This window comes from Oncorhynchus clarkii, chromosome 11 (genome assembly GCF_045791955.1).
Source record: "Oncorhynchus clarkii lewisi isolate Uvic-CL-2024 chromosome 11, UVic_Ocla_1.0, whole genome shotgun sequence".
NCBI lineage: Eukaryota > Metazoa > Chordata > Actinopteri > Salmoniformes > Salmonidae > Oncorhynchus > Oncorhynchus clarkii.
The window spans coordinates 37,326,585-37,345,038 of record NC_092157.1 but is presented as its reverse complement, the minus strand read 5'-3'; the positions used below and the strand labels follow the sequence as shown (position 1 = coordinate 37,345,038).

Here is an 18,454-nt window from a genome sequence, read left to right as displayed (position 1 = left end):
ATGAAATGTGGAGAGCAGTGATGGTGGCAGTTAGTGTTAGGGGATAGGGAAAATAGGATTTTGAATGGGAATCAATTGTTTGGTCCCCACAAGGATAGTAAAACAAATGTGTGTGTGTGTGTGCGTGCGTGCGTGTGTGAGGAGGGGGGCAGGAGGACACTTTGATGAAAGTTGATTATGAGTCCCATCAAGTGATCAATGATTTCATTAATAAGACGGATCGCAAGGCTGTCATACCACTGACAGGGTGCTGAGGGATAATCCGCTCCCCACGCTCCATTTTCCCCAACGCCAGGAAAACCGGCCTCTCTCCTCCCCTCCTCCCTGGCCCTCCATTCCTCCAATATTTACAGACACACGGAACACCACAGAAAAGGGATGGGAGCAGAGGTGGGGTGTTTGTCTTGATGGGAATGAGGAGGTGGGGGAAAGGGGGGCAATGAGTAAGGAATGGGGTGAGGGAGGGAGGAGAAGAAATGTGAAAATCCATTTTGAAACCCATTTTCAATTAGGGCCCACAAGCTGTTATCACAGGTGTCGCGGAATAGGGGCCCCGTAAGTGAAAATGTCTCCTATCCGTTTCTGAAATGAAACCTTATCTGAGCGGCACAAAGATGGCCGGGGACAGCGTATCTGTAAATTACTTTCCATCCCCGCTGTTAAACGGAAACTTTATTTCTGATAGATGACATCCCCCTTCTATTTACAATTGATCATTTAAATGGCTACCTAAAAAGGTGTCCCCTCACTTTTTCTTCTTTATCTCTCCCTTTCTCTCTCTGCATCTCCCCTTCTCCTCTCCTCTCTCTGAGGTTTTGTATGTTGTTAAAGCAGTCAACAGCTCTTTTTTTTCTCCTAAACACTTTTGCCACGATCTCTGTTTGGGTTAGGGATTTCGCTGGTAACCTTCTACATGTAAGCAGAAAATTCCTTCCTCCTCAAGGCTCAACTTTGGGCCTCTGAGACTCCTGCTCCTGCCCTTCCAAGCGTGACCGTTATAAAGGGATACTTCAGGATTTTGACAATGAAGCCCTTTATCTACTTCCCCAGAGTCAGATAAACGTACGTATACTATATTTGTCTCTGCGTACAGTTTGAAGGAAGTTGCTAAATAGTGTTAACCCAATTGCTAACTAGCGCTAGTGCAATGACTGGAAGTCTATGGTAACTGCTAGCATGCTATAAGATATTATAGACTTCCAGTTATTGCGCTAACACTAGTTAGCGTTGACTCGCAAAATGACCTCTAATTCCTTCATACTGGATGCAGAGACTTAAAAATGGTATCCATGTTCATCTGACTCTGGGGAAGTAGATAAAGGGCTTCATTGCCAAAATCCCAAAGCACCCTTTTAAAAGGTTCTGAGTCCTTCCTTCATAAACTATTAGGTTCACAGCAGAGGAGGCTGGTGGGAGGAGCTATATGAGGACGGGCTCATTGTAATGGTGGCTGGAATGGAATCAATGAAACGGAGTCAAACACTTTGTTTCAATGTGTTTGGTACCATTTCCATTGATTTACATTCGTTGCTTTTACAATGATCCCGTACTCCTATAGCTCCTTTCGCTAACATCCTCTGGTCTACAGAAAACTCTGCTACTTTAGGGCATGCATTCCACTACAATTTCCTAAACTAGCTCGCTAACTCAAACCCTCACTTCCCCTCTCTCGCTCACTCTTTCCCTCTCTTCTAGCCCTCCCTCTCTCTCACTTCTCTTTGTCCCTCTCTTCCGTCACTTTCCTAATTCAGCAGCATCCATATAAAAAAAATCCAATGAACCAACCAACCAGAAACTTTTTTTTTTCACCCTCTCTCTCCTCAATCAATAAGCAGGGGATTTTCCCTCCCTTCTTTTCTAGTTTTTTTTTATTAGCAAATTATCCCATGACGACAGGATTTATTCAGCCAAGAGCATGGACATCTTTTTTTGGAAGGCCCGGTGAAACAACAAAAGAATCAGGAGACTTTGTGGTCCACCTGCCTGGAGAATGATGAGGGTGGGGGGAGGTCTCCCCCTTGCCCCTCTTAAAGAACACCAATCACAGCATTGTTGTGGCTCAGTCGGCCCTTTTGAGCTGTCAGGCCAGGGGAGCGGGCGAAAAGATGAATAGTACACGGGATGAAGCCACCATTTAGCCAACCATGTGGGAACGCTAGCTAGCTAGCTCCCCCTCCAAGACTGCACATTACAAAGCCAAGCAAGCTCTCTCAACTCCGACAAAACTTACATACAAGAATAAGAGAGAAAGAGAGAGGAGTGCACGTTGGCAGAAAAGAGAGGGTAGTAGGATATATAAAAGTGAGAGAAAAGAGAGGGTGAGAGAAAAGAAAATAACGAAGGAGCAAAGAAAGGACAGAAAGGAAGAAACAAAAGTTTTCCACTGTTCTGATTTTTATTGAGTTAGGGAACTGCTCAGGACATATGTACACACACGATTACATAGTGTATGTGTAATATAAGTACTGTGTTTTTTACTTGTGTCATCTATACACAATATAAAGAACCAAAACATTCTAATCTTTAGAAAGAAAAAAGTTATATTTATGTCTTTGTTCTTTGTGTTCTGGAATTAGATTTGGGAGAGTGGTTAGTAACGTCATGAAGTCAATTTTGTCACAAAAAAAACATAATTTAATCCAATTATAACCTCCAGGACTTGCCAACATTTGAATCAATTAAGTCCCCCAAAAACGTGGACTTAGACACAAAGCCTATCAGGCGAGGTTTTCCAGAAAATTATTTCCATATGCCTTAATCACAAACAAAACCAAAACACGCAATCATGTAGTAATTGTATTGCAACAGAAAACACTTCAGAGAGACCAAAGCTAAACAGCCCATAAGTCCACCAATAACTGCTCCTCAATAAAAAATAAAAAAAATTGCTAGCTTTTACTTCTTCAGTTCTAATCGTAGCATGCTGTGGTGGAGGGGTGTCCTACAGGGTTTCCCCTGTGTGGGTTCAGGGGCCACTCCTCTGCAGCATGATGGGGGAAATATTCACCTGGGCCTTCCTGAGAAGAGCCAGCCACTGGGGTTCCACAGCTGCTCACAATTACCTTTTGTTTGTATGGGGAAGGAGAGGGGACAGAGGGGCTACAGAGGTTAAAGTTGACAGGGGTGTAAGGTTACACCTGATAAGATGTTATGAGTTCTGGGGCAACTTGGAGAATGTGCAGTCATTAGAAACTGCTCAAAAAATGTGTAAGCTATCTCTTTCTCTGTGGATAAGTAACATCCCTCATTCCTCCTATCTTTCTTTCTCTCTCTCTCCTATGATCTTGGATAAGAATACTATTTTTTGTTTCCCTACTCTTTAACCCCAGGTATGGCCCCTTGTGTAAGTTCAGATCATTGCGGGAGTACCTTTCCAAGACAAACGTTACGTTGTTAGTAGGAGTAATTACCAGAGCATTACAAAGAAAAATGCACAATCACCAGAGCCAAATTACATCCATGCATTTTCCACACCGCAAAACATATTTTTATCTTCCCCCCTTTAATTAATAAAATAGTGTTGCCATATGGGAATGAGTAAGAGGGACAGTGTTCCCAAGACGGATCGAGATGCATTCCCCCCTACACGCCACCCCCACCCCACTCAACTTCCTGCAATAACTCCCATATATATATATATATGAGAGAGAGAGAGAGAGAGGGAGAGAAAAAGTGAGAGATTGAGACAGTGAGTGTGAGAGAGAGACCCTCTGAGTCATTAACCTTCTCCTGGAGTGTTTGAAGGCTTCTGCCGTGGACCTGGAATGATTACATTTGACATGCTACAAATCAGATGGAAACCCAGGGCGACAGAGGGCTTCCTTTACCTCTCTCTCTCCGCTGACACCCCTAAGTCTACTACTCCCCCATCCCCCCCACACACCTCTTACCACCTCAACTCAAATAAAAAAACATAACTCTTCCAGCTGCAGCTAATGACCACAGCTGCAACTTAAGTCATGGTCATTTGTCCTCTGGGTTTGTTATGACTTTTGTCTGGCAGTCCCAGTCACTCCTGGAGAAAAAATGTTTTGTTTTCGAATATTCTTCATTTCTGCAGCTGTGTTGTGAGGGCCAAAAGACTGAACAATGAACATCTTTTGTTGTGTATTCAAGATGTTGCATATGTTGCATATACGATTGTTGTATATGAACTCAACTTTCTCCAAAAGGGCCTGACCTTGTTTTCAACATTACACATGATTGAGTTTGTAAGAACATGTTCCCTTCACATCTTGCATTCCACTACAAACAGCATCCTAAATGAAGAAACACCAATATCTTAACTTTATGACCAAACCATTCAACTCCTTACAACTTCCTGTTCGGAGTCAGACAAGACAAGAAATCGACAGGAGAGAGATGGAAGGGACCAGTGAGGAAGAGAACAAGAGAGGGGACCAGAGAGGGTAAGGAAGGAAAGAAGAGGAGGTAAAAGCTGGAAACAATCCTTACCATTGGATGTAGTGCTGGAGGCCACAGCCTTCTCGCTGATGTCGGCGGACGTGGACAAGCCCTTGGTTGCCACGATGGTCTCCACCTTCTTCTTCTTCTCAGCTGCAGAACTGGCCTGGGACTGGGTTTCCATGGCGACAGCTCATTCCTCAGCACCTCATGGAGACAGGACACCTGGGGGGTAGGGAAAAAGGTGTCCAAGAAGATGTCAACAAGAGCAGACCTACAGTAAAATGTCCCATTGCAGAGCTTTATTAGAGCAAACTGTCATGCTACAGACTTTCCTAACATTATCTCCAGATGCATTGGTCTTCCAGCGATGATTGTCCAAGGAGTGTCTATCATAGTAAAACTCTTAACACTTTTGTTTCGTTTAAAGCTTCAAGAAATTGTTAAACTGACCCAATTTTTAACAAGACAAAGTACAATTAAGTGTAAAGACATCGTTGTTGAATTGCTCGAAAGGTTAATGTCACACTCTCTCAACAATAGAGATGCAACAGTATCCCACTGTGCAAAAACAGGTTGAATCAACACTGTTGCCACGTCACCTCAACCCCAAAATTCTGTGATGACATTGAATCAATATGGAAAACTAACTGGATTTGCAAAAAGTCAACAACTTAAGGGAATTTCATATTTTTTTCATCCAATATTTAACCAAAATCTAATGACATGGTGACAACCAAATGTCAATTAAAAACTAGACATTGAACTGACATCTGTGCCCAGTGGGATGGCTCCACCTCTTTAGAAACAGACTGTATGAAAGCATGAAATCTAAAAGTCTTCAAGAAAACAATCCCATGGAACTGGCGCTTCATGTTTGCTGACCTCTGACCTCCATACCATAAGGAAGTCCTTCCAGTCAATCCCCTTTTATCCCTGGCCACAGAGAGGGCCATGGGTCAATCCACCAGCTCCACTCGGTTAATTTTCACTCATAATTGTTATGTTTGATCTTCCCACTGCCCTCTCAATGCACCCAAATGGGCCTTATAGCATGAATCTTCCAACCGGGATTCCTGTAAAAACCTGGGAATTTTGATAAAGTTAAGATAATTTTGCAACCTCACAAATGGGACAGCTAGCTAACTTCTCATCTCACCCAATTTTGAACTATGACATAGTAAACTTACGGTAATGTGGGGGAATTAAGTTCTATACATTTTATTTCAAAGTATATTAGTTAAAGACGTTGCTGTTCAGTAAGCTCAGGTTATACTGTATCTTAGAGTACATGGAAGTGAAGGTTGTGGATAGGTACGTACGGATAATTCCTCCTCTTCAAGAGAGAAAGAAGAAACCTTCAGGGGATACTACAGAGAGAGAAACAATTAAGGCTCGTCTGTGGTGCTTTTGTGAATATCATGGTGCCTGGCAATTTTTCCTTCTCTCAAAGAACAAACGTTGTTTCGGTTAATGCTGTCTCTCCGTTTTGAAGGGCAAATCTGGGTTTGGTACATTGATTTTGGGACTAGAATCTCAGATTGCCCCATAGAGATTCAGCCAACAGTCTATAGTAGCAAACCGTCTCAGTTCAGTTCAGAACCTCTATTTGGGTCAAGTCATCCCTGAACCCAGCCATGGAGACAGCAACCAAACATGCTAAACCACAACATAAAATATGGGATCATTTAAATCCACTGCAAGCCCTTCACTTAGACCCCGAAACACACCATTGTTCAAGGATAATTGCTGGAAATATTTAGTCTGTGCAACATTTCTTTCAAATAGAGTCCTAATTGCCAAACGATACTATTTAATTGCCTTCCATCCCATAAACACTAGCAGATTAGAAAGAGGGGAGTTGGTGAATAGGGATGAAATGCACAGGGCTGATGTTGAATTTACAGGAGAAGTGGATGGTGTTACCAAAACTCTCCTAAGAGGGCGGTGTAGAGGGGGAGGGGGGGGCAACTTCAGACAAACAAGGTGCGCTTTGTTTGTTTTTTTCCCAACCCTCCATTTGCCGTCCATTCTAAGCCGACAACAACATCTGTAAGCAATCGTTTATTGCCCCCCCCAAAAAAACTAAACAAAGCACAATTACTCCCCGACCAATCAAGACAGAATTAAACAAACTCTTCCTCTAATCAGTCCCACACGAATACATATGTACCATGTCACTCCAGACCTAATTTCTATCTTTCTATAACAGATCTCATCTCAAATCACTGGTATGCGTTTGATGAGTGTTTGAGTTTTGGAGTTAGTTTCAGAACTTTTTAAAATTTTTGTAGAACAACAAGAGTGAGTGAGTGTGTATGTGTGAGTTCCTGAGCACTCGATCGATTCAGGTCCTGGGTTGAGAGAGACACCAAGCCACTCACCCACTTTCATTGGCCTGCAACCATAGAAACTCAAATGTGAGGCACTCCTCGACTGACATTCTGTCTCTGGCAGAGGGGAGATCAGACAAAGGTTTTTTTTCTGCCCTCTTTTAAATTGCACCGTTCTGACAATTGAACTCCTTGCAAAAGTGAAGAAGAAGGAGAAACTTGTTTACACCCTCGACCTGCCGGTGCTTTTTGCCGGTGTTTGCGTGTGTCCCTGCGTGGGTGCGAGGTGCGTGCCAGCGTAAGTATGCGTGCGTTGGCTCCCTTCCTTGTTTGAACCTCTAAACCTCTCTACCTCCCTCCCCCCAGGTGAGTCAGAAAAGGTTGGAAGGAAGGAGGGATATTCAGATTCAGAAGATAAATATATTGGGGGAGGAGTGCGGGGTGAGGAGAAAAGCAGGGCCATACACATTCCATTGGTAGAACAAATATTCACAGCTCCTGGCCACTCAAGTGTGGCTGACCACCCTTTTGTGTTATGAAGCATTCAGAGCAGTCCATGGTTTTAGAGACAGCAATTAAAAGCAGGACCTTTTCACCCATAATCCCTCTGACCTGGACACCACCGCTACACCCAATCACACCATCCTACAAGTGTTCCTCTCTCTGGGTCTGTCTCTTTCTCTCATTCTTTTTATCTTTTAACCTTCTCTTTCCACTTCTTGGTTACTTTTATCAGTCTTCACAGTCAAGCAATGCAAAGTTGATAGATGGCGCCGAAGAACACGGCTGACATTTTACATTCTCCCAACCAATTGTGCTATTTATTTTATTTTTTTTGCGTTTTGTGTAACCTATTTTTTTACTTATTGTGTACATAATGTTGCTGCTACCGTCTCTTATGACTGAAAATAACTTCTGGACATCCGAAAAGCGATTACTCACCGCGGACTGGAAGAAACTTTTTCCTTTAATGAGTCTGACGAGAAGGAAAGCATTCACTGGTACAAGCCACGTCTTTTGCGTGAAGAAAAGACGCCGGAAAATAGGCCGCAGATCGGGCATCCTTCTGAAAATACTGGAGGCGAGCGAGTAAACTCCCACTGCCTTCCATTCTTCTCGCTAACATGCAATCATTAAATAAAAGGGATGAACTACGATTCAGATTATCCTACCAACGGGACATTATAAACGGACAATATAGAGCTAGCAAGATTTTCCATGCACCGGCAGAACAGAGACGCTACCTCTGGTAAGACGAGGAGTGTCTCTTTATTGTCAATAACAGCTGGTGCGCAATGTCTAATATTAAAGAAGTCTCAAGGTATTGCTCACCTGAGGTGGAGTACCTTATAATAAACTGTAGACCACACTATCTACCAAGAGAGTTCTCATCTGAATTATTCATAGCCGTCTATTTACCACCATAAACAGAAGCTGGCACTAAGAACGCTCTCAACCAACTCTATAAGGCCATAAGCAAAGAAGAAAATGCTCATCCAGTAGTAGCACTCCTAGTGACCGGGGACTTTAATGCAGGCAATCTTCAATCAGTTTTACCAGCATGTCGAATGTGCAACAAGGGGAGAAAAAAAATCCTAGACCACCTTGCCCTCCATTTGGCAAATATGACCATAATTATATCCTCCTGATTCCTGTTTACAAGCAAAAACTAAAGCAGGAAGTACCAGTGACTCGCTCAATACGGAAGTGGTCAGATGATGTGAATGCTACACTACAGGAATGTTTTGCTAGCACAGACTGGAATATGTTCTGGGATTCATCCAATGGCATTGATGAAAACACCACCTCAGTCATTGGCTTCATTAATAAGCGCATTGATGACGTCATCCCCACAGTGACTGTACGAACATATCCCAACCAGAAGCCATGGATTACAGGCAACATCTGCATCGAGCTAAAGGCTAGAGCTGCCGCTTTCAAGGAGCAGGAGAATAATCCGGACGCTGATAAGAAATCCTGCTATGCCCTCAGACAAACCATCAAACAAGCAAAGCGTCAATACAGGATTAAGATTGAATCCTACTACACCGGCTCTGACGCTCATCGGATGTGACAGGTCTTGAAAACTATTACGGACTACAAAGGGAAATTCATACGCAAGCTCCACCATAGTCCCTGTGCCCAAGGAAGCAAAGGTAATCTGCCTAAATGATTACCGCCACGTGGCACTCACGTCGGTAGCCATGTAGTGCTTTGAAAGGTTGGTCATGGCTCACATCAACAGCATCCTCCCGGACACCCTGGACCCACTCCAATTCGCTTACCGCCCCAAATGATACACAGATGATGCAATCTCAATCGTACTCCACACTGCCCTTTCTCACCTGCACAAAAGGAACACCTATGTGAGAATGCTGTTCATTGATTACAGCTCAGTGTTCAACACCATAGTGCCCACGAAGCTCATCACTAAGTTAAGGAATCTGGGACTAAACACCTGCCTCTGCAACTGGATCCTGGATTTCCTGAAGGGCCGCACCCAGGTGGTAAGAGTAGGCAACAACACGTCTGCCACGCTGATCCTTAACACTGGGGTCCCTCAGGGGTAATACAGTACCTGGATTATCAGTGGGGCCCAGAGTTTTTCCTGACTTTGTGACCACCTGACCAGGATAAACTCTGGGCACTAGTCATAACCTAGCCTTGCTATAACCATTATCATTATATAATAAGTCATAAGTATGCCATATTGTAAGTACCTACAGGATGTGCCATTTTTGGAAATTATAATCTAGGTCAGGTAATGCTAATATTATTTTTCTATCTGAGGATTTATCTCAGGGAGATAAACATTAAGATCTGATGAAAATTAAGATCTGATGAAAATTACAGGCCTCTCTCGTCTTTTTAAGTAGGAGAACTTGCACAATTGGTGGCTGACTAAATACTTTTTTGCCCCACTGTACTTTGTGCATGACACAAGTAATTTTTCCAACAATTGTTTACAGACAGATTATTTCACTTATAATTCACTGTATCACAATTCCAGTGGGTCAGAAGTTTACATACACTAGGTTGACTATGCCTTTAAACAGCTTGGAAAATTCCAGAAAATTATGTCATGGCTTTAGAAGCTTCTGATAGACTAATTGACATCATTTGAGTCAATTGGAGGTGTACCTGTGGATGTATTTCAAGGCCTACCATCAAACTCAGTCCCTCCTTGCTTGACATCATGGGAAAATCTAAAGAAATCAGCCAAGACCTCAGAAAAAAAATAGTAGACCTCCACAAATCTGGTTCATCCTTGGGAGCAATTTCCAAACGCCTGAAGGTACCACGTTCATCTGTACAAACAATAGTATGCAAGTATAAACACCATGGGACCACGCAGCCATCATACCGCTCAGGAAGGAGACACGTTCTATCTCCTAGAGATGAACGTACTTTGGTGCGAAAAGTGCAAATCAATCCCAGAACAACAGCAAAGGACCTTGTGAAGATGCTGGAGGAAACAGGTACAAACGTATCTATATCCACAGTAAAACGAGTCCTGTGTCGACATAACCTGAAAGGACGCTCAGCAAGGAAGAAGCCACTGCTCCAAAACCGCCATAAAAAGGCAGACTACAGTTTGCAACTGCACATGGGGACAAAGATCATACTTTTTGGAGAAATGTCCTCTGGTCTGATGAAACAAAAATAGAACAGTTTAGCCATAACGATCATCTTATATTTGGAGGAAAAAGGGGAGTCTTGCAAGCCGAAGAAAAACATCACAACCGTGAAGCACGGGGGTGGCAGCATCATGGTGTGGGGGTGCTTTGCTGCAGGAGGAACTGTTGCACTTCACAAAATAGATGGCATCATACGGGAGGAAAATTATGTGGATATATTGAAGCAACATCTCAAAACATCAGTCAGGAAGTTAAAGCTTGGTCGCAAATGGGGCTTCCAAATGGACAATGACCCCAAGCATATTTCCAAAGTTGTGGCAAAATGACTTAAGGACAACAAAGTCAAGGTTGGGGTGGCCATCACAAAGCCCTGACCTCAATCCTATAGAAAAGTTGTGGGTAGAACTCAAAAATTGTGTGAGCAAGGAGGCCTAAAACCTTGACTCAGTTACACCAACTCTGTCAGGAGGAATGGGCCAAAAAATTTTGTGGGAAGCTTATGGAAGGCTACCCAAAAGGTTTGACCCAAGTTCAACCATTTAAAGGCAACGCTACCAAATACTAATTGAGTGCATGTAAACTTCTGACCCACTGGGAATGTGATGACAGAAATAAAAGCTGAAATAAATCACTCTCTACTATTATTCTGACATTTCACATTCTTCGAATAAAATGGTAATCCTAACTGACCTAAAACAGGGAATGTTTACTAGGATTAAATGTCAGGAATTGTGAAAACCTGAGTTTAAATATATTTGGCTAATGTGTATGTAAACTTCTGACTTCAACTGTATATGCAGAAGATTCCCTGAGGATGGATGCAACTACCAAGGCTTTCAAAGGCCACATTTTGGGGATGTATAAACTCATTTAAATGTTGTTAGATTACAAAACAATAACTTTTTCATAGTATGTTTGTCAGTAACTTTTACTAACTTCTGTGATAAGTTAAACACATAGATAACACTTGAAGCATATGATTCGAATGAAGGTCGTATGAGGGTCTAAAGTAAATGTCCAGGGTGAAAACATTTGTATTCATTTATACCAGACATCACACAGGCGTGTCAAATAAAACATACAGTACCAGTCAAAAGTTTGGACACACCTACTCATTCAAAGGTTTTCCTTTATTTTGACTATTTTCTCCAGTGTAGAATAATAGTGACGACATCAAAACTATGAAATAACACATATGGAATCATGTGGGAACCAAAAGTGTTTAAGAAATCAAAATATATATTATATCAGAGATTCTTCAAAGTAGCCACCCTTTGCCTTGATGCCAGCTTTGCACACGCTTGGCATTCTCTCAACCAGCTTCATGAGGTAGTCGCCTGGAATACATTTCAATTAACAGGTGTGGCTTGTTAATAGTTCATTTGTGGAATTAATGCATTTGAGACAATCAGTTGTGTTAAGGTAGGGGTGGTATTCAGATGATAGCCCTATTTGGTAAAAGAACAAGTCCATATTATGGCAATAACAGCTCAAATAAGCAAAGAGAAACAACAGTCCATCATTACTTTAAAACATGAAGGTCAGTCAATCCGGTTTCTTAAAGTGCAGTCGCAGGCGCTATGATGAAATTGGCTCTCATAAGGACCGCCACAGGAAAGGAAGACTCAAGAGTTACCTCTGCTGCAGAGGATAAGTTTATTAGAGTTACTAGTCTGAGAATTTTTTGTCCAAATAAATGCTTCACACAGTTCAAGTAACAGACACATGTCAACATCAACTGTTCTGTAACGGTTATGGGGGACTTGCTAGCTAACTTTACCTAGCTGAGTAGCCTAAATTATAATATGAATGACACTGTATGATAACGTTACTGTACTTTTAGAATCTTATGGTGGGGGTAAACATTCTTTATTGATATGCTAACGTTACTTGATCATGAAGCATGTTGTTAATTTTAGTAAGCTAGGAGTTAGCTGTGTATTCTCAGCTAATTTAATGTGTATGGATACGGATGAGAAACTAAGCCCTTTAATATTCTGCACATGCTTGTGGATTGTTTTATTATTCAAGAGTCTAATATGGTTTGGTTGCATTATTCAATATTGTAATAGGTTTTAGAAGAAAAGTTGCTAGGATTGTTAAATAGTTTGTGCTTGATAAGTTTGCCCTATCAAATGATTTGTTTCAGAGAGTTCTGTGATGAGGAAGAGACTACTAGTGGCTACTGTGATATTTACGGTCAATTTGAGCTGCGGACTAAGAATGTTGCATTGCCAGCCACCATAAAAGGTAAAGCAAGGATGTATTGTGAATTGAAAAGTAAAAATCTCTTTCGCCACTTTGCCACTCAGACTCTCCTTCATCTCTCGTAGTAGGAATAGGGCTGTGGATTTTTTTTTAAGCAGTGGGAGGGTTTTTACACCGGGTTAAACAACAAGCTAAAAAAACATTGCCTTTGAAAAATTATTTTCTTTCTGCAACTGGTAAAGGAGACCATTATCGAAGGTATCGAAATAGTCCATATATTGCTGTCGTTACACACTAAACACAGTATGGAAACTTATATAAACAAAAATAATATTACAGATAAAAATACTGAAGGTGTACTTCCAATTGCACCATTTCATCTAGAACGCACGCAAGTACGCACAAACACACACACCGGGGGAGATCTCTCTATAAACTCTAAGCGTCTTCTTAGATTTGGCGACCCCCACCCCTTGCTGAGGGGATACTGAATTTGTGTTCATTTCATTGGGGGGGAGTACTGGCAGCGCTGCAGCATTCATCATCATTACATCAGTGACCACTGAGAACCTTTATCTGGCGCTTATCAACAGTGCACAAACACACTACAGCACAAAGAGGCGGGGGGGGGGGGGGGGGGGGGGGGGGGAGGGGGAGAGGAGATTGAGGATTGAGAGAGGTTGTGAGGAAAAGTGGGATAAATAGAGAGAGGGTAGGAGGGATGAATGGAGAGAGGAGGGTGAAAGATAAGGGGGAAAATGGGGAAAGAAAAGAGGTGGATATAGAGGATAAAAAGGAATATGAAAGAGGAAAAAAGGTAGCGCGCCATATCATTCCATCAAAGGAGGAAAATATCTGGTAAGAGTGAGGAGATTTGCCGAGGGGAAAGGAGGAGGAGGAGGGGAGTATAACCATAACCTCTCTGCAAGATTAGCTGAATCTAGCAATAAAACAGAATGCTCTGTATTGGCCCCCATGGTCCAAACAAACCAACAAAGTCATGAAGTAGGCACGACAATGCCTCTTCCCCCTCGGGAGGCTGAAAAGATTTGGCATGAGCCCTCAGGTCCTCAAAAAGTTATTCAGCTGCACCATTGAGAGCATCTTGACAGGCTGCATCCTCGCTTGGTATGGCAACTGCTTGGCATCTGACAGGAAGGTGCTGAAGAGGGTAGTGCGTACGGCCCAGTACATCACTGGGGCCAAGCTACATGACTGGGGCCAAGCTTCCTGCCATCCAGGACCTCTATACTAGGCGTGGTCAGAGGAAGGCTAAACATTGTCAAAGACTCCAGCCATCCAAGTCATAGACCATTCTGTCTGTTACTGCATGGCAAGCGGTACCGATGCACCAGGTCTAGAACCAACAGGACCCTGCGCAGCTTCTATCCCCTAGCCATAAGACTGCTAAATACTTAACTAAATAGCTACTTGGACTACCTGCATTGACCCTTCTTCCACTAACATTTTTTGACTCATCACATATGCTGCTGTTACTGTTTATTATCTATCCTGTTTCCTAGTCCCTTTATTCCTAGTTATATGTACATATCTACATCAATTACCTCATACCCCTGCACATCAACTCTGTCACGTTCTGACCTTAGTTCTTTTGTTATGTCTTTGTTTTAGTATGGTCAGGGCGTGAGTTGGGTGGGTTGTCTATGTTAGCTTTTCTATGATTTGCTATTTCTGTGTTTGGCCTGGTATGGTTCTCAATCAGAGGCAGCTGTCTATCGTTGTCCCTGATTGAGAACCATATTTATTTTCTGTTTAGTGTGTGTTGCACCTGACGGAGCTGTTTCGTTTGTTCACTTATTACTTTGTATTTAGTGCTCAGTTCAGGTTATTAAAAGGATGAACACTTACCACGCTGCAAATTGGTCCGACCTTTCTTACTCCTCATGAGAGGAAGACGACGAACGTTACAGAATCACCCACCACCAAAGGACCAAGCAGCGTGGTAACGGGCAGCAGCAGCGATCTCAAGACTCCTGGACATGGGAGGAGATTTTGGACGGCAAGGGACCTTGGGCACAGGCTGGAGAATATCACCGCCCCAAGGCAGAGCTGGAGGCAGCGAAAGCCGAGAGGCGGTGGTATGAGGAGGCAGCACGGCAGCGCAGTTGGAAGCCCGAGAGGCAGCCCCACACATTTCTGGGGGGAGGCACACGGGGAGTGTGGCTAAGTCAGGTAGGAGACCTGAGCCAACTCCCTGTGCTTACCTTGGAGAGAGAGGGACCGGGCAGGCACTGTGTTATGCTGTGAGGCACACGGTGTCCCCGGTGCGCAGGCATAGCCATCGAGCCAGGTGCCATGAAGCAGGCTCAGCGCATCTGGTCTCCAGTGCGTCTCCTCTGGCCGGGGTACATGGCACCAGCCTTACTCATGGTGTCCCCGGTTCGCCAGCACAGCCCAGTGCGGGCTATTCCACCTCGCCGCACTGGCCTGACTAAGGGGAGCATTCAACCAGGTAAGGTTGCTCCAGAGCTCCAGTGCGCCTTCACGGTCCGGTCTATCCGGTGCCACCTCCACACACCAGCCCTCTGGTGGCAGACCCCCGCACCAGGCTGTCTCTCCATCTCCTCCCTACAGGTGCTCCCGCCTGTCCAGCGCTGCCAGAGCCTTCCTCCTGCCCAGCGCTGCCAGAGTCTCCCGTCTGTCCTGAGCTGCCAGAGTCTCCCGTCTGTCCTGAGCTGCCAGAGTCGCCCGTCTGTCCTGAGCTGCCAGAGTCGCCCGTCTGTCCTGAGCTGCCAGAGTCGCCCGTCTGTCCTGAGCTGCCAGAGTCGCCCGTCTGTCCTGAGCTGCCAGAGTCGCCCGTCTGTCCTGGGCTGCCAGAGTCGCCCGTCTGTCCTGAGCTGCCAGAGTCGCCCGTCTGTCCTGTCCTACTGTATTTATTTATTTATTTTGCTCCTTTACACACCCATTATTTCTCTCTCTACTTTGCACATTCTTCCACTGCAAATCTACCATTCCAGTGTTTATTTTTAGTTTTTATTATTTTTACTTGCTATATTGTATTTACTTCACCACCATGGCCTTTTTTTGCCTTTACCTCCTTTATCTCACCTCATTTGCTCACATTGTATATAGACTCATTTTTCTACTGTATTATTGACTGTATGTTTGTTTTACTCCATGTGTAACTCTGTGTTGTTGTTCGTGTCGAACTGCTTTGCTTTATCTTGGCCAGGTCGCAATTGTAAATGTTCTCAACTTGCCTACCTGGTTAAATAAAGGTTAAATATATATATTTTTTAAAGGTGCGGACTCCGGCCGCAAAACCTGACTCTATAGGGGAGGATCCGGGTGGGCATCTAGCCTCGGTGGCGGCTCCGGTGCAGGACGTAGACCCCACTCCACTCGCGGATCCGTCAGCGTCGGTGGCGGCTCTGGTGCAGGGATCGTCGCCGGAGGAACCGGACCGTGGATCGTCGCCGGAGGAACCGGACCGGGGATCGCCGCCGGAGGAACCGGACCGGGGATCGTCGCCGGGGATTCTGGACCGTGGGAACCCTCGCCAGAGGCTCCGGACTGGGAACCCTCGCAGGAGGCTCCGGACTGGGAACCCTCGCAGGAGGGTTGGGACGTACCTGACTGGGAAGGTGCACTTGAGGTAGAGTGCGAGGTGCAGGCACAGGACGTACCTGACTGGGAAGGCGCACTTGAGGGAGAGTGCGAGGAGCAGGCACAGGACTTACCGGACTGGGAACCCTCGCAGGAGGATCCGGACTGGGAACCCTCGCAGGAGGCTCCGGACTGGGAACCTTCACAGAAGGCTCTGGACTAGGGAGGCGCCCTGGAGGCCTGATGCGTGGGGCCGGCACAGGTGGCACCAGACTGGTGACAAACGCAGTTCAGGGCGTGTGTGGGGTGCAGGCACAGGACGTACCTGACTGGGAAGGTGCACTTGAGGGAGAGTGCGAGGTGCAGGCACAGGACGTACCTGACTGGGAAGGCGCACTTGAGGGAGAGTGCGAGGAGCAGGCACAGGACGTACCGGACTAGGAAGGCGCACTTGAGGGAGAGTGATGATGAGAGAAATGATTCAAGAGGAATCATTTCAACAAAACTGGGGCTTTTTGTCCTAGGTATCAACACTGTGTAGTTATTTGGGAGTGGGGAGGCGCGACTGCAAAGTGAACGAGTGAGAGGCTTGGTTTACATTTTGTTTTCAAGGACAAAGGCAGGCGACCTAAACTGGAACATGCTTAAAACCCCAGCCATCCTACAATCTAAGCTTGATGCCCTCAATCTCACACAAATTATCAATGAACCTACCAGGTACCACCCCAAAGCCGTAAACACGGGCACCCTCATGGATATCATCCTAACCAACTTGCCCTCTAAATACACCTCTGCTGTTTTCAACCAAGATCTCAGCGATCACTGCCTCATTGCCTGCATCAGTAATGGGTCAGCGGTCAAACGACCTCCACTCATCACTGTCATACGCTCCCTGAAACACTTCAACGAGCAGGCCTTTCTAATCGACCTGGCCGGGGTATCCTGGAAGGACATTGACCTCATCCCGTCAGTAGAGGATGCCTGTTTTTTTTTTCTAAATGCCTTCCTCACCATCTTAAATAAGCATGCCCCATTCAAGAAATGTAGAACCAGGAACAGGTATAGCCAAAGGTTCTCTCCAGACCTGACTGCCCTTAACCAACACAAAAACATCCTATGGCGTTCTGCATTAGCATCAAACAGCCCCCGTGATATGCAACTTTTCAGGGAAGCTAGAAACCAATACACACAGGCAGTTAGAAAAGCCAAGGCTAGCTTTTTCAAGCAGAAATTTGCTTCCTGCAACACAAACTCAAAAAGGTTTTGGGACACTGTAAAGTCCTTGGAGAATAAGAACACCTCCTCCCAGCTGCCCACTGCACTGAGGATAGGAAACACTGTCACTACCGATAAATCCACTATAATTGAGAATATCAATAAGCATTTTTCTACGGCTGGCCATGCTTTCCACCTGGCTACTATTATTTTTCTACGGCTGGCCATGCTTTCCACCTGGCTACCCCTACCCCGGTCAACAGCACCCCACAGCAACTCCCCCAAGCCTTCCCCATTTCTCCTTCTCCCAAATACAGTCAGCTGATGTTCTGAAAGAGCTGCAAAATCTGGACCCCTACAAATCAGCCGGGCTAGACAATCTGGACCCTTTCTTTCTAAAAAATTATCTGCCCGAAATTGTTGCAACCCCTATTACTAGCCTGTTCAACCTCTCGTGTCGTCTGAGATTCCCAAAGATTGGAAAGCAGCTGCGGTCATCCCCCTCTTCAAAGGGGGAGACACTCTTGACCCAAACTGCTACAGACCTATATCTATCCTACCATGCCTTTCTAAGGTCTTCGAAAGCCAAGTCAACAAACAGATTACCGACCATTTCGAATCCCACCATACCTTCTCCGCTATGCAATCTGGTTTCAGAGCTGGTCATGGGTGCACCTCAGCCACGCTCAAGGTCCTAAACGATATCTTAACCGCCATCGATAAGAAACAATACTGTGCAGCCGTATTCATTGACCTGGCCAAGGCTTTCGACTCTGTCAATCACCACATCCTCATTGGCATACTCGATAGCCTTGGTTTCTCAAATGATTGCCTCGCCTGGTTCACCAACTATTTCTCTGATAGAGTTCAGTGTGTCAAATCGGAGGGCCTGTTGTCCGGGCCTCTGGCAGTCTCTATGGGGGTGCCACAGGGTTCAATTCTTGGACCAACTCTCTTCTCTGTATACATCAATGATGTCACTCTTGCTGCTGGTGAGTCTCTGATCCACCTCTACGCAGACGACACCATTCTGTATACTTCTGGCCCTTCTTTGGACACTGTGTTAACAACCCTCCAGACGAGCTTCAA

The 18,454-nt window shown here is 44.8% G+C and overlaps 1 protein-coding gene across 1 annotated transcript in view; it reads right to left on the bottom strand.

Moving 5' to 3' along the window:
• LOC139420492 (transcriptional activator GLI3-like) overlaps positions 1-18,454 on the bottom strand; it is a 171,477-nt gene that overhangs the window by 130,195 nt on the left and 22,828 nt on the right. The window contains exon 2 of the mRNA XM_071170697.1: positions 4,456-4,629. Within this exon, the coding sequence (XP_071026798.1) occupies positions 4,456-4,588 (133 nt within the window). The 5' untranslated portion in view covers positions 4,589-4,629. The remainder of the gene's footprint in view (positions 1-4,455; positions 4,630-18,454) is intronic.